General features: G+C 42.0%; 1 protein-coding gene across 1 annotated transcript in view; it reads left to right on the top strand.

The window, feature by feature from the left end:
* LOC126106576 (cytochrome P450 4C1-like) overlaps positions 1 to 16,877 on the top strand; it is a 171,354-nt gene that overhangs the window by 132,880 nt on the left and 21,597 nt on the right. Inside the window, exon 5 of the mRNA XM_049912919.1 lies at positions 10,599 to 10,829. Coding sequence (XP_049768876.1) covers positions 10,599 to 10,829 — 231 coding nt within the window. The remainder of the gene's footprint in view (positions 1 to 10,598; positions 10,830 to 16,877) is intronic.

The following is a 16,877-nucleotide window of genomic DNA, read 5'->3' on the forward strand; positions in this document are numbered from 1 at the left end:
TCCTAATGGTGAGACGAAGAAGCAGTTAAAAGGATAAGAGATTTTGTACCGACTGGCTCTTAAAAGGACATCTCATGTTTCTCAATTTTACCATACTAATTTTGCTCGGATTGGCTGGACTATAAATACTCTGAGTGCCAACCATTAAAACTATGTTATTGTGGTTCAACCTAACGTCTACTTGGTAGAGAAGCAAATCATGTTTAATGTGAATTTCAGACCACAATTCCATTATACCTTCTTCACTTGGTGTATCCAGAAGAGAACAGAATGTGTCTCTCCCTATCAAAAATCATTGGCAGAAGTTGGAATCGAACCCAGACCATATCCATCCAACAGATCACCAAATGCTCTTCTCTGTGACTCAATTTCTATCGTAAAGCCGTTGCGCCACACTGAATGAATATTTTGTTACACAGGCTCCCTGTAGTGGTTTGCAGCATGTTCAGTACATTCATTTACTTGGTCGACCGAATCGCCATGAGATAGCTGCCTCGGCAACCCAGTGCATACATTCGACTCTGTTTTGTAATCACCGAAATAAAGTCACGTAACTGCCACCTACACAGAGCTGCCAACAGTTTAGGATGCAGAAATTGAAACAGGAAGCGTTCATTTCCTCTTGAGCTACTCTATTGCGCTATGTGTTTGTTGAAAACGTCGTGCAGTGCGAAAGAAAAGCTGTAACTGTGTGTCTCTCAGAAGTCTAGATCCGGCCATATGCATTATCTCACAGCACTGTGGAATACGAAAGTTCTGGAGGAATTGTTGTCCACTTCTGGAGCTGCTATAGTTACGTGTTAGCTGGTAGCGCAACTGTAAGTGTTGTGCACAGTAGATAAGACGTCGCGAGTACATTTACGGCTACATTTTTTAAAACATAATTCTGGTGTCTGCTGAAGTTATCATTCTAATGGAACTTTGAACATAATTCCCTTTACTTCTCTGCCCAAAATAGTCGCATGTGGAGAAAGGGCTAACTTCTGTGACATTTTGTTCTTTTCAGGTTTAATAGGCGGCCAGGCAGCAGATGCATTTCGAAACTTTTGTATTATGTATGAGGAGAGCGCATCGTGCCAAAATACGTCAGAAAAGTATTTTCTACATTAGCTGTCGTGTGGTAGTAGCATTTTATTCTCCTTCAAACCTTGTTTGACAGCTTTAACTCAGAACAAGTTTTCTACATGTATGTAAATAATAAACTGCTTGTTTATTGTCAGACTGTTATAGATAACATCAGAGAATTCTCATATATCGTTGATGATTAATTTCTCTCTCATGTTTACTATTGTTTTAACAACACTAAAAGAAGTCTTACGAAAATTGTGCACTGTATAGAAGAAATGAAGTAAAACTACCCACGATGACCTTACGACGAAACTCTGTTTTAATGAAACTGAGTATCTGCACACAAGGGTGCCTCTGTCGGCAGAAATTAGTAAAATACTACTCGCTTGGATTTCGATTGGGTCTGTGTTTAATTGGTATGCTGTGCCATACTCAAGAGGTATGCAAATGTGGCATTTCATAAATAAAGTTATGTATTCCTAGAAACCCAAAATTCGCTTGTCAGCAGCGGAAAGAGGCGTTACCTGTTGTGCAGCATAGTAAGTTTTTCACCGTTAAACAGCGGTTCACGAGTTCTAGGCGCTAATGGCGTCGTAAGAGGAAGCCAAGGCACATACATCTAAACCAGCTCTATGGTAATGTGCTGACCTGTGAACAAGCGTCTGTTACGGTTCGCGGTTTCAGTCTCGCCGACTGTAACGTTTTTATCCCTTCTGTGAAAGAGCTACAAGCAGTCAGATCAAACATTAATAAGGAAATCGCAGGGCAATCATAACGCAATGGTGGAAAACCACGTAGCATATATCACATAGCAATGCATGGATAATTGAGAGAAGGTCTGAGGTCCCAACCAAAAGAATTTTGCACTCTACTTTAAAAACTTCGTATGGGATCATGAATTTTCATTAGAAATGAAAAGCTGGAAACTGCTGGAGGTCATGATTTAGTAAGGATGCATTTTAAGTTCGTAAACGTCAAGTATTAAAGGGATAAGAAGTAATAAGTAATTACAGTTTTAAAAATGCACTTTAAATTAATAAATAAATTAATTAATTGAGACTAAAACTGATATCTTGATGTAAGGTAATGGTAAAAAGCTATTGCAAAAGGATTGTTGAACATCCCATCGTTGAACGTCTGTAATTAGTGTATGATTAATTCGATACTGTAATAAAGTGTAATCTCTGTAATATGCACAATATGAGCATATTAATGAAAGTCTGTAAAGTCACAAAAATCGAATGGGGATGGATTTGTGACAGAAACAGAGATGGGATGTGGAAACACAGAATGGTTAGACGGTGAACCACGGTGAAACTGCCATTACCCACACATACAGAGTATGTAAAACTGGGCCAGCAAGCTGGACAGCTGACGAATGTACCTCTGGTCAGTGCCTGCGACCTGAAACCACTTGCTCCGGCGTCCCCGCGCCCTGACTTACCTGTCGACAAGAGAAGGGGAGCCCTGCGGCCTGAGCCAACACTCTGAGGAACTGACAGGGCGCCACTGACTCACCACCTGCGCCAGAGGGTGTCCCACAGCCACACCACTACCCGGACGAGTTGTAACAAAATGGTTCAAATGGCTCTGAGCACTATGGGACTTAACATCTTAGGTCATCAGTCCCCTAGAGCTTAGAACTACTTAAACCTAACTAACCTAAGGACATCACACAACACCCAGCCATCACGAGGCAGAGGAAATCCCTGACCCCGCCGGAAATCGAGGCCGGGAACCCGGGCGTGGGAAGCGAGAACGCTACCGCACGACCACGAGATGCGGGCCGAGTTGTAACACCCTAGCTTACAAAATACATACATTTTGTTCAACATCCCATCGTTGAACGTCTGTAATTAGTGTATGATTAATTCGATACTGTAATAAAGTGTAATCTCTGTAATATGCACAATATGAGCAAATGATATGTTTTGTCTTTCTCACATTATCTCTTTGGTTATCTTTGAGGTTGAATAATTTTGTTTAAATAATTTTTGTAGGAATGTCAATATGTGCCCATGTTCTGTTTTATTTAATATGTTTCGTTGCTGTTACGCAAACTGCTGACCCTCACATAGGGTTCTTAGTTATTTTGTAAGTAAAAGGTGGTGTGGAATTGCATAGCGCGCGCAAAATGTGGTGGGCACGGAAAGAAAGGTGGAATCAGGAGTCAGTCGGGGACGAGCTACCAAACTGCCAACTTCTAATGTAAAAGTTGTGTATTGTGATGGTGCCGAGAGAGGCTTTTCGTGCCGCTTTCCAATGCCTCGGATGGACGGATAAAGAGCTGGAACTATTCTGGAATTGGTACCTGTCATCGCCACCAAGAAATGACAGAGTCCAGCATTTCCGCCTGAAAGTCCAACCACCGACATGCACTCGCCACCACGTCGTGCAATCACTGAAAAGGAACCAAGGAACTGTAAATACGTAAAGTGAAGGATCAGCTCATTGGATGTTTTAGTGTGCTAAAAATGAGGTAACTTATAACTGAATTTATGTACCTACCTTCATTTTTTCTTTATCACAACACCTCTCAGGTTCCTCTCCGTTTGAACTATGATTACCGAGTGTCCTTGTTGTGGGAAATATGAAAGCCTCAAAGTGAAACAGTTAATTAAATAATGTTGTTTGATATTTAGTAAGAAGGGAGTAGTCACATTTACTGTGGATTTGGGAAAATTATAGGAGGTACTAAATGTAGCTTTGTGAAAGCCTCCCAGTGATTGAAACAGTCCACTTTAAAATTTTGTGGACATTCAAAGTTACCTATTTAATCATTGGCTTGAAAGTAGAAGACAGTGGTAATAAAGACAATTTGCTGTTACTTTTAAAATTTAAAAGTTCCTAAAACTGAGGCTTATAAAGTTTTGCTTAGTTAATGATCATAGTGCTGCCTGTTGTAAATTTTAAAAGGTGAATAAGTTTCTTACAAATTTCTCAATATTGTGTCTCACTGCATTAAAAGTCGTGAACTGCACTTGTGGAGAGTTATATACTCATGTTTGCTACATGCTTGTCTCTCTTGTGTATTGGAAGTGCATATTAATAGTGTAACAGGATCCACAGTTTGTCTATTGTGCTTATACTATGTAACAAGTAACAAAAAGACCACTACCTATGAAAACAGTAACTTCTTTTATTCAGACGACAGTGAGAAATAGTTTGCTAGTGAAATAGATTTTTTCCATGTCAGATATAAAAGTAATCGGTAAAAGAAAGATTAAACCTATGATCAATTTATAATTTTGCAGTGAACTTTATTCACATCTCATGTCAGATAGGAAAATGTTTGAAAAGTGAGACTCAATCTATGCTAGACTGTATATTCCTAAAGTGCACTTTAATAGTAATATTATTGAAACCATTCAGTTTGATCAAGCCTTGGAGGCAAAAGTGCATGTCATTTTCTGTTGTCCTTATGCAGATAGCCTTATATAGGCTGTGTGTTTCCATTAACTTTACTCACATCTATTTTCTTGAACAAGAATGTTACTTATTCGCATGCTTAATTAGGCTGGCGACCTTTTTATCATCATTTGGACACTATGGATAGGTAAATTATTGTTTTTTAGTGTTTAAATATTTACGTAATTGTGACTTTCACTTCCAATAAGCCACCTCCGTTAGGTACATCACGGTCAACACAACAAAATTCCTTTCAGAGGGTAACACTGCTCTGTTTCTTTATACAGGAATTATTTTAATAAAAATAATTTCATTACACGAACTGCTTCCAGCTTAGAGGTCATGGTATAGCAGTATCAGGCAGTAGTGTTACAGAGTGAGTACCTGCAACACTATTTGCATACGCAGACTGTTTATGATGTTAACGGGGCACTTCACTCAACCTGTCAACAAACTGTTGCGTATTACCCAAAAAATATGAGAATGTATTTCATGCTTACGGAACCATGAGACTGTGATTTCGTATCAAATAAACGAGTAGACTGTTACTGAGAAAGAGCAGAAGTCTGACCACCTCCTTACAGAGACACAGTTCACAATCCATAACGCTGAAGGTAGAAGGACTATAATCCCTCATTGGCAAGGACACAGTTTCAATCTCAACCCGACTCACGCACTTAAAAATTTGATGTGTGCAGCTATGATCTAATCATAGACTTGCATAAGCAAGTTACCCAATGCTCTGAACGACTGAACTGAAATTCAGTGCGTGTGTGTGTATGTGACAAAAGTCATAAGGAAAAGCATTACACAGTGTATGATCTTGCATTGCTGTCAGTTTGCCTGTTGTCAGACTAAGGCCAATCTGCTACAATGAAATAAACGTGCTTCCATGAACAGTGTCATCGATCTTAATGACATTCTTCTCGTACCAGGTCTGTGATACTGCGATTCTGTTGCGAAAAACTCATTGTGTCTCTAACGTATTTTGTGTGTATTATATTCTTTCGGGAACTGTAGTTCTTATGAATGAACATTATGAGTCATGATTGTGAAATTTTGTTATTTTTGTCTTATGTAATCATGATCTTTTGTGGAGAACCTACTTCTGAAAATGTTAAACATATAACTATAATTTAACAATTAACATACCAATTTAAATATTGTTTATGGACTTGTGCTGCATTTCACATACAGTGAGAAAGGTGTAAATTGTATGTGGAAATATGAATTTGGTAGTTGTTCTCGAATTGGTAATATTCGATAAGAGGATGTTAGTCTACGTACTGTCATGTAAGTAAATCTTATGTCATGTATCTGAATTTCGAATTACTTTTGCTGCTATATATACTTTTATGTTTGTGTATCTTATACTGTCTTTCTTACTATGTGATGATGTAAAACTTTATAGTTTTGTTATGGTGCTCTACCTTCCATGTTTTACAAGAGTGTGAATGAGGTTAATATAAATTTTTTTCTGGAATATGAATAAGAATGAATTAATGTTTAAAGAGTATAACGGATGATTGTGTTCGAGCCATTGATGAGTGTTTGAGAAATTTTAGTGCAAATATGTACAGACAGAATATAACCTTTATGTCAGTTTAAAAAAGAGTGCATGAGTATAACCTGGGAAAGTAACAGACCTGTCACATTTGATAAAGAACAAGTTAAGTTTACGCCCGCAAAGTAGAAGAATGGATGTGCGATGGCTTGGTAGATTAATTAAGAATTCAACAATAAAATGTAATATGTGTTATCTTGGCAATATTAAAAACCTACAATGTCTCAACTGAGCATGTTACCTCAGTACCACATAGGTCCTAAAGTTCTTTGCCGCAGTTATGTTTTAAGAAGTTTTGAGCACAGTTGCATTGATGTAAATTTTAAGAAAGTTGGAAGCGGTGATGTTACACAACCGTTTTTTTTTTCAGAACGTAAGTACAAGGACCCATTAGATCAGAACAGTTCATCAAAACTGAGAAATGAAATGCATCCTAGCACCAATTATTATTGGTAGATAATTGTCTTAATTTACAGTTTCAGTTGAATTTGCTTGGTGTATGTAGGTACGAAGGTATTTGAAAGCACACTAGGATGAACTGTCAGCACTTGAGTGGAAAGCGAGGCTCTGTACCCAAGGTAGGAGGACCTCCTCTGGTGGAATTTTCAGACGGGTGCACCAGACAGGGCACAGGTCAATGCCACACACTTGACCAGGCATCCCTTTGACTTGCCACAACTTTATGCAGGGCATCCCCCACTCTCAAGGCAACATAGATACGATCCCCATTGGTGTAAGGCTTCAAGTAGTGACTGTTTTCACGACTTCAGGGAGGAGAGAGGGGAGGTGCTGTTTGTAACAATGTACAGGGAATGCACAATCATGAACAAAATTTAGAAAGCTGTTTTCTTTGGAACGCACCAGATACCACAAATGAAGTGAGAGTCCACTGTTGGGACCTCTTCGTTTGTGTGGGACACCACCTAACGTCAGGACCACAAGAACTGTTTCCACAATATAAGAACTGCTAGGAGAAGCTAATGGAAGTAAAGTGGAAGTATGAGAAAGCAAAATGTGATGCCATATTCCCATTTCACTGGGAGCATAAAGAGGCAGAGTGAGATGTCTTTTTTCAGCACTAAACCTAAGAAGTTTGTTACAGGTGAATTACCTGGAGAAAAACTCAGGGAAGGTGACCAGCAGCTTTTGGTTACTGGTTAGTGCTCAGAATACTTCCAAGCCAGACAGTCAAAGAAAAGTGAAGAATGCCATACATCGAAATAAGGATATTCCTTTTAAGAGTCGGTCGGTAGATAAAACATCTTTTCTTCTTTGAAGTTCTTCTTTGATTCACCCCCAGGAGACGTCTCCTAAACTAGCCTCCTCCGCTGCCAGGGCCAATCTCTGAGCAGACTAGCTGAGGGTTGAGAAAGATTTCACGCTCGGTGGAACTCTGCCACAGGTGCGCGTTGCTGGCGCACCACCAATGACTGATTCTGCTGCCACTTGAGTCTCCATCTGCAGAGGGACTGATCTGTGACGGTGAGACGATCCTTAGGGACAGTAAAGTCATTTTTAGAAAACTTCAGTAACCTCAAACCTCCCTCTGAAGATTCGAATGATCAGTTTGCTTATAATACACAATTTAATTTAATTGCATAACCTGTACACTAGAAATTTAAGTTTATAAGCAAAACGCTGATGTAAGTTGTTATCAGGGTCCTAGTTTCTTTTGGTACCTCAAAGTAGGATACAGTTTGGTATCTCAGAACCTCCACAAATTTCGTGACCACCCCACAACATCTTTTAAGTCTCCGCTATACTTAACAGGGTGCATGATCCCCATGCTACCTTTGAGAGATTCCCCGACATTGCAAACTACCAGCGCTGCTCAAAAAACTTATTTCATATGAGGACATTTCTGACTCTGAAGCAAAATGTAGGTACTTCATTTGGCCCTTTGCCGCAAATGCTTATAGCACTTGCTGCCAACCCTCCAAACGGTGCTAGGAAATACTCTCCATGCTATGGGAAACACTTGCTTTTGAAAATCAGCAGGGCCTGGGCAGACCAACAGAATTTGGCTGAATTAACGGAAAGCCAGCCGTTAACTCCAGGTGCAAAATAGTTCGCGTCTCCCAGAGACTGGGAAACTGGCTCTGGTGTTTAAAATGTAACATGCAGTTGTGTCCAGCAACTCATATGTTACAGTTTAGCTGCCTCATCAGTGTTTTAATTCTGGCCATGGATTACGTAATAGTTCTTATACAAGCAAACACCCGACCACTGATTTTCTAAAGAACACAACTCTCGCTTTTACCACAGCTTCAAACTCTGATTTCTTTGTAAATGATTTGTGTATTAAATACACTCCTGGAAATTGAAATAAGAACACCTTGAATTCATTGTCCCAGGAAGGGGAAACTTTATTGACACATTCCTCGGGTTAGATACATCACATGATCACACTGACAGAACCACAGGCACATAGACACAGGCAACAGAGCATGCACAATGTCGGCACTAGTACAGTGTATATCCACCTTTCGCAGCAATGCAGGCTGCTATTCTCCCATGGAGACGATAGTAGAGATGCTGGATGTAGTCCTGTGGAACGGCTTGCCATGCCATTTCCACCTGGCGCCTCAGTTGGACCAGCGTTCGTGCTGGACGTGCAGACCGCGTGAGACGACGCTTCATCCAGTCCCAAACATGCTCAATGGGGGACAGATCCGGAGATCTTGCTGGCCAGGGTAGTTGACTTACACCTTATAGAGCACGTTGGGTGGCACGGGATACATGCGGACGTGCATTGTCCTGTTGGAACACCAGGTTCCCTTGCCGGTCTAGGAACGGTAGAACGATGGGTTCGATGACGGTTTGGATGTACCGTGCACTATTCAGTGTCCCCTCGACGATCACCAGTGGTGTACGGCCAGTGTAGGAGATCGCTCCCCACACCATGATGCCGGGTGTTGGCCCTGTGTGCCTCGGTCGTATGCAGTCCTGATTGTGGCGCTCACCTGCACGGCGCCAAACACGCATACGACCATCATTGGCACCAAGGCAGAAGCGACTCTCATCGCTGAAGACGACACGTCTCCATTCGTCCCTCCATTCACGCCTGTCGCGACACCACTGGAGGCGGGCTGCACGATGTTGGGGCGTGAGCGGAAGACGGCCTAACGGTGTGCGGGACCGTAGCCCAGCTTCATGGAGACGGTTGCGAATGGTCCTCGCCGATACCCCAGGAGCAACAGTGTCCCTAATTTGCTGGGAAGTGGCGGTGCGGTCCCCTACGGCACTGCGTAGGACCCTGCGGTCTTGGCGTGCATCCGTGCGTCGCTGCGGTCCGGTCCCAGGTCGACGGGCACGTGCACCTTCCGCCGACCACTGGCGACAACATCGATGTACTGTGGAGACCTCACGCCCCACGTGTTGAGCAATTCGGCGGTACGTCCACCCGGCCTCCCGCATGCCCACTATACGCCCTCGCTCAAAGTCCGTCAACTGCACATACGGTTCACGTCCACGCTGTCGCGGCATGCTACCAGTGTTAAAGACTGCGATGGAGCTCCGTATGCCACGGCAAACTGGCTGACACTGACGGCGGCGGTGCACAAATGCTGCGCAGCTAGCGCCATTCGACGGCCAACACCGCGGTTCATGGTGTGTCCGCTGTGCCGTGCGTGTGATAATTGCTTGTACAGCCCTCTCGCAGTGTCCGGAGCAAGTATGGTGGGTCTGACACACCAGTGTCAATGTGTTCTTTTTTCCATTTCCAGGAGTGTATTTGACGTTAAGCATGCGAGTGACAAAAACTCCAGAAAATATTTGAAATTATGACTAAAGATTATTGCATATCTGTAAGTCCTCTCATTGTCTAACAATGGATGAAAACAGTGTAGCTAATTTGCGCTTCGTTTAAGGCAAACCTGTTTTCTCCTTTATTTAAATATGTATGGCGTCATATCTTCTGAACTATGTTCCATAAAGTGACGTAACTTTGCAGGTACATTAAGTGGTATGTGTGGACATTGTCTTCATAATGTGTTGTAAACAGAATTAGTAGTAATGAGATAATCAGTTTAAATGTGCTGCCTCATGCGAAAGTTTTAGCGCATAAACAGCGAAAACTCATAAGAAGAAAAAAATTTTTCCTTATACCAACTTTTTGGAGGATGTTAGCGAGATGAGGTTTCGAGAAGGTTTGAAATATTCTTTAAAGGTTGTTGGAACTTACTTTATCATGACGTATACACGGTTTCTATGTATAATACTTCTCTTACTGTGTTAAACTTATATCATAAGGTTATGCTTCCTAATGAGTAGATTATTACTGCATATAAAATTTTTATATAATAATTGTATGAGATACTGAAGGAAATAGTTTTCGTTGAAGCTGTTACACAGGCAGCCCACAACTGAGACCATAGGCCATCAACAGGGTTAGCCGTTTAGTAGTGTACATTCCCAATTTTCCATAGAGAATGTGGACAGTATTTGTAATTGTTTAGAGTTTATGTGATTAATGGAGAACAGCGTTGCTTGGTTTACTGTGTTCCCTCCGAGTCTAGACTACCATTGACGAGTGACACATGGTGTTTGCTGTTTTCAGACGATTATGATGAGACCATGGCTGCAGAGTAAGCTACTGATGCAGCTGACCTCCACAGGGCGTGGTGTGTTCAACTACGTGCAAATACTGCAGGACCAGGTCATGCAGTGCATCGCCATGAGGTCAGCAGCCATCAAAGAACGATCTCCAAAGAAACATCTGAATCTACTGGAAGCTCTTGTAAAGCCAGGTGGACAGACCATGTTACCAGTCAGCGAGGTTCGAGACGAAGTGAGTCACAGACACACCCACAGTGGCTTCATTCTTTTCATTATTCTCCTCTTTCTGCCCATTGGGTACTGCTTTGTCCTTCACTTTATCCATTTCTTCACCTTTTCCACCTTCTCCTCCTTCTCTTGCTCCTCTGCCGCCTCATGAATCTCCTAGTTTTCTAACTTCTTCTCTACTGTTTTCTGTAATTCCATCTTGTAGAAATGGACGAATGGGACTGCAGCTGGTTGACAACTTTCAGAATACACATGTCCGTCAACCATAAATTTATGGTCTAATTTTGTTACATTGCCAGTTCCAGAGCCTCAATGGCACAGTCTATAGGTCCCTATACATGAAACGACTTTAGCTGCCCACTCGTTAATGCTTACCAAAGGAACCACTATATCAAACTGGTTTCCATAGATACCTTTACAGTAGACATGGACACTTCACAAATCTAATGATAGCTTTTACAGAAAGTTTATTCCTATATTCACTAAAACTGCAAGATGTCTCACATAATTATTGAAAAAAGGAGCAATGTTTCAGTGGTCGCCACATTGTGTAACGGTATTCGTGAATCTGAAAGGTCTGCATGCAACTACTGCAGTTCCCAATTTTGCAGATTACCAAAAGCAGTTTGTATTGTCATGTAATACTAACAGGTTTGCTTCAAGGTGCATTTTAAGCCAAGGAGTAGATGGATAAGAACATAAAATAGTATATAGATTAAGATGCATTAGTAAAGGAGGAAAAACATTTGATTACTGAGAAAGTAATGCTAACACTATTATACTGAGTAAATTGCTTCAGCTGCCATTTGTATGGACGATGTTTCAAAGCAGTAAATGATCATGTTGCCCTGAAATGGTTACTGCGCCTTTAATATCTAGCTAGATGCTTAATTAGATGAGTATTACAAATGGCTGATTTTTGTTTTCAATTAGTACATCAGCTGGACAAATTACACAGGAATCCCTTACCGTCTCTGTCTCAAAACATACACTATAGAATTTGTCAGAGTAGACACAGAAGAATGGACAGAAGGACAAAGTGCTGACCCAGACTGTCAGCAATTGCTAACAGACACAATTCAGTGTGGAAGATGGAGTGCTGTGTAGAAAGATTAGATGTGGGTAATGCATAGTGGTACCAGTGATATTACAAAATGATGTGTTGAGTCAGGCTCATGATTCACCTCTAGCCAGATTCACTGGCCAAAAAGCACCAAAGCACCAGGAAGCAGAGCTGCACAGAATTACTCGCAGTCGACACACAAAGGAGACATCGACCATTACAGCTAAATTTGTGTGAGATGCATGCTGAGGGTGCAATACAGTCGTTAAAATATTACACTGTAGAGTTTAATAAAGGCAGATAAACCATTTCAGATGATTGGCATGGGCATAATCAGACCATTTTCTCAAACATGAGGAGGTAATGGTTATGTGCTGAGAATACTAGATCTTTTTCACATTTTATTTCCATGTTACAAATGCCTAGCCAACAAACCGAAACAGTGATCCAGGTGATGGTGAACCAGTCGATACTAAAATTTGGAACACTTGAGACAGGAATACAGACCAAGGAGGGGATTTCATGTCCAATTTAATAAAGCAATTGTCCTTTCAATTACACATTAAGGAACTCAGGTTTGGGTTGGGTTGTTTGGGGGAGAAGAGACCAAACAGCGAGATCATCGGTTAAGGAACTCAGGGTCAGGGTTCAGTGGCCACAAGTAAATGGACGAACTCACATAGTCAACTAGATGACAGGAAAAATATTGAATTACTACAGTAACTATAAACAGACTGTCTGGGATGCCCTACTCCCATATGGACCACTGACAAATAATTCAAAAATCCAGGGGCGTACACTCTTGTCCAGGGTTATTTTCTCTCAAATGACACCATCTCCTTTCGAGCTCTGTAAGATCTACCCAGGAAAAGACATATGATCAGCAAAAACTTTCTCAAAAATGCGAAAAACTTTTTTTGGCGCCAGGTTAGAAGAATTAACGCTAAAGCTTTGGAACAACAGAATATAATAGAAAATAAGTATTAAAAAGTAACATGTCAGATAAGGAATTACATTAACCAACACATACCTACCAAATGATCAGACTGAAAATTTTGTTAGGCCTTAGGATGTACTCTATCAAGTGGTAGAAATGGTATCACCAATTAACGTTAAATTACAACTTCAGACATGTGCCACAGTGGTACATGTAAGTGTTTGTTCCCACTTTCAAAGGAGCACCATTTCTGGCAGCACGTTGAGTAGGACAGGGGGGGGGGGGAGGGGGGGGCAGGGAGTTTCCAGGACAAATAAAGAGCAGGCTAAAATTAGGGAAGCAAAGCAGGAGACGTTTACAGTTATCCCAAACCACACCTTACCCCTGAAGGTCACAAAGAAAATTACAAGATAGGCGAGGAAGTGATGTGACATGAATTTTATATCTTGTCTTATTAATTGGCTCTGAGTGCTATGTGACTTAACTTCTGTGGTCATCAGTCGCCTAGAACTTAGAACTAATTAAACCTAACTAACCTAAGGACATCACACACATCCATGCCCGAGGCAGGATTCGAACCTGCGACTGTAGCGGTCACGCGGTTCCAGACTGAAGCGCCTTTAACCACACGGCCACACCGGCCGGCCTGTCTTATTAATTACTAGGGCTACGTGTGTATACACTAATCATCCAGAACATTACCACCTACCTTAAAGCTGGTATGTCCACCTTTGGCACGAATAATAGAAGTGACGCATTGTGGCATGGAAGCAATGAGGCTGGAGGGAGTTAGCACCACACCTGCACACTCAAGTCATCTAACTCCTGTAAATTCCAAATACGTTCGATCGGTTTCAGACCTGGCGAGTCAGGGGGCCAGCACATCAACTGTTTTCCTTGAACCACTCCAACACACTCCTAGCCGTTTGACATGGGGCATTGTCTTGCTGATGTATGCCACCGCCATTCAGAAACATTATCATCATGGAGGGATGTACGCAATCTGCAACCAGAGCACAATACTCTCTGGCCATCATGGTGCCTTGCACAAGCTCCACTGAACCCATGGATGCCCACATGAATGTTACCCAGAGCATAATGGAACCGCTGCAGATTGTCTCCGTCCTGCAGTATAGATGTCAAGGAGCTTTCCCCTGCAAGACGACGCATCCACACCCTCCCACAGGCAAAGATGAAGAACGTATCAGGATTCATCAGACCATGTAACACTCTGCCACTGCACCAAAGTCTGGTGCCGATGTTCACGTGCCCATTTAGTCGTAGTTGCCGATGTCATGGTGCTAACATTGGCACATGCATGGGTTGACAGATGCAGAGGCCCGTTGTTAGCAGTGTTCGGTGCACTGTATGTTGTACTCCATGCAGCATTAAAATCTGATGTTAGATCCACCACAGTTCGCTGCCTGTAATGGTTTACCAGTTTGCCCAGCCTACAACATCGGACATCTACAATGAAGGGTGGCCACCCAACACCACGACTTCTGGATGTGCTTTCACCTTGGTCGGATTTATATCGATAATAGGTTGGTGGTCATAATGTTCTAGCCTATCAGTGTACAGCTTACATTTGTGTCTACGTTTTAAGACATAACAAGGCACAGCGGTATTATTTTCATGAAAGGGGATCACCAATGAACATAAATGAAACATTATATTTGGGTATTGGACTGAAGGAATTGTGCGTGTAATTTTATTAAAATATTGTTAAAGATAGTAAAACATTAGTATCTTTATTATTATGTGGAGAGTGCTCGCTTATTTGATGTGGAAGTAATGGTTAACTCTCAGCAAGATAGAAGAAGAAGAAGGTAGAGTTTGGGTGGACGTGTGTATATGTGTACATGTAATTCATGTGTATTTAGCTGTAATAATAAATATTTTTTTGCTAAGACATTTTATATCTGCAAAATGAATGATAGTATTGGACATAAAGTACAACACACTATTCTCGATGCAAGAATTACTCCACAGCAGGCAAGGCAGATCATCTGCCCTACACATTGGAACACACTATCCCCAGGTCGTGTGAGTTCACCTGATTCTGCTCCCAAAAATCTGCAAGACAATGTTCTTAAGAAAATAATCACAAAGAAACCAGAATATTTCCAACGACTTTATAATATTGCTTACAGTACGTGGCAAACCCACTGGTTAGTATTTTTACTTGTTACGAGCATGGACATTACAGTGGCATGCAGTGTGTAGGGTCACAAGGTTACAGGTTTTTGATCAATAGAACACGATGCAGTGTTTCCAGACAAACCTTTGAATTACACGCAACCATCACTGGAACGTCCACCCTAAATATCACCCACATTTTAATGTACTACCCAACCTCTTTGAAAACCTCACTTACTTGAATACCACTTTACAACCACCTCTGCTCGCCTCTCTAAAGCGGACGTTAGCTGAGGAAAATAGCCTCATATCAAAGGAGCATTAATTAGAACACACGAAAAGGTACTGCACAGAATATCAGCACCGAGCGAGGTGGCGCAGTGGTTAGACACTGGACTCGCATTCGGAAGGACGACGGTTCAATCCCGCGTCCAGCCATCCTGATTTAGGTTTTCCGTGATTTCCCTAAATCACTCCAGGCAAATGCCGGGATGGTTCCTCTGAAAGGGCACGGCCGACTTCCTTCCCCATCCTTCCCTAATCCGATGAGACCGATGACCACGCTGTCTGGTCTCCTTCCACAAACCAACCAACCAACCAGAATATCAGCAGCAACTCGTAAAGCTACCCAAATGTCATCCCTGCCGACCTTCAGCCAATGGGTTAAATCCAGTAAAAGTGACAGCAACGAGAAATAGCCTGAGACAGAAGAGAATCACTCATAAAGAGAAACGAAGTACATATGCCACATGCTAATAAGGTCAAAAAGTAATTGTAAATGGTACGGAAAACAAAGTGACCCTGTGGGTGAAGTAGGGTACAGAAACTGTAAATACTTGTACAGGGTGTTACAAAAAGGTACGGCCAAACTTTCAGGAAACGTTCCTCACACACAAAGAAAGAAAATATGTTATGTGGACATGCGTCCAGAAACGCTTACTTTCCATGTTAGAGCTCATTTTATTACTTCTTTTCAAATCACATTAATCAAGAAATGGAAACACACAGCAACAGAACGTACCAGAGTGACTTCAAACACTTTGTTACAGGAAATGTTCAAAATGTTCTCCGTTAGCGAGGATACATGCATCCACCCCCCCTGGCATGGAATCTCTGATGCGCTGATGCAGCCCTGGAGAATGGCGAATTGTATCACAGCCGTCCAAAATACGAGCACGAAGAGTCTCTACATTTGGTACCAGGGTTGTGTAGACAAGAGCTTTCAAATGCCCCCATAAATGAAAGTCAAGAGGGTTGAGGTCAGGAGAGCGGCCATGGAATTGGTCCGCCTCTACCAATCCATCGGTCACCAAATCTGTTGTTGAGAAGCGTACGAACACTTCGACTGAAATGTGCAGGAGCTCCATCGTGCATGAACCACATGTTGTGTCGTACTTGTAAAGGCACATGTTTTAGCAGCACAGGTAGAGTATCCCGTTTAAAATCATGATAACGTGCTCCATTGAGCGTAGGTGGAAGAACATGGGGCTCAATCAAGACATCACCAACAATACCTGCCCAAACGTTCACAGAAAATCTGTGTTGATGTGATTGCACCATTGCGTGCAGATTCTCGTTAGCCCACACATGTTGATTGTCAAAATTTACAATTTGATCACGTTGGAATGAAGCCTCATCCGTAAAGAGAACATTTGCACTGAAATGAGGATTGACACATTGTTGGATGAACCATTCGCAGAAGTGTACCCGTGGAGGCCAATCAGCTGGTGATAGTGCCTCCACACGCTGTACGTGGTACGGAAACAACTGGTTCTCCCGTAGCACTCTCCATACAGTGACGTGGTCAACGTTATCTTGTACAGCAGCAACTTCTCTGACGCTGACATTAGGGTTATCGTCAACTGCACGAAGAATTGCCTCGTCCATTGCAGGTATCCTCGTCGTTCCCCAGT

Source organism: Schistocerca cancellata, chromosome 10, assembly GCF_023864275.1.
Source record: "Schistocerca cancellata isolate TAMUIC-IGC-003103 chromosome 10, iqSchCanc2.1, whole genome shotgun sequence".
Lineage (NCBI taxonomy): Eukaryota > Metazoa > Arthropoda > Insecta > Orthoptera > Acrididae > Schistocerca > Schistocerca cancellata.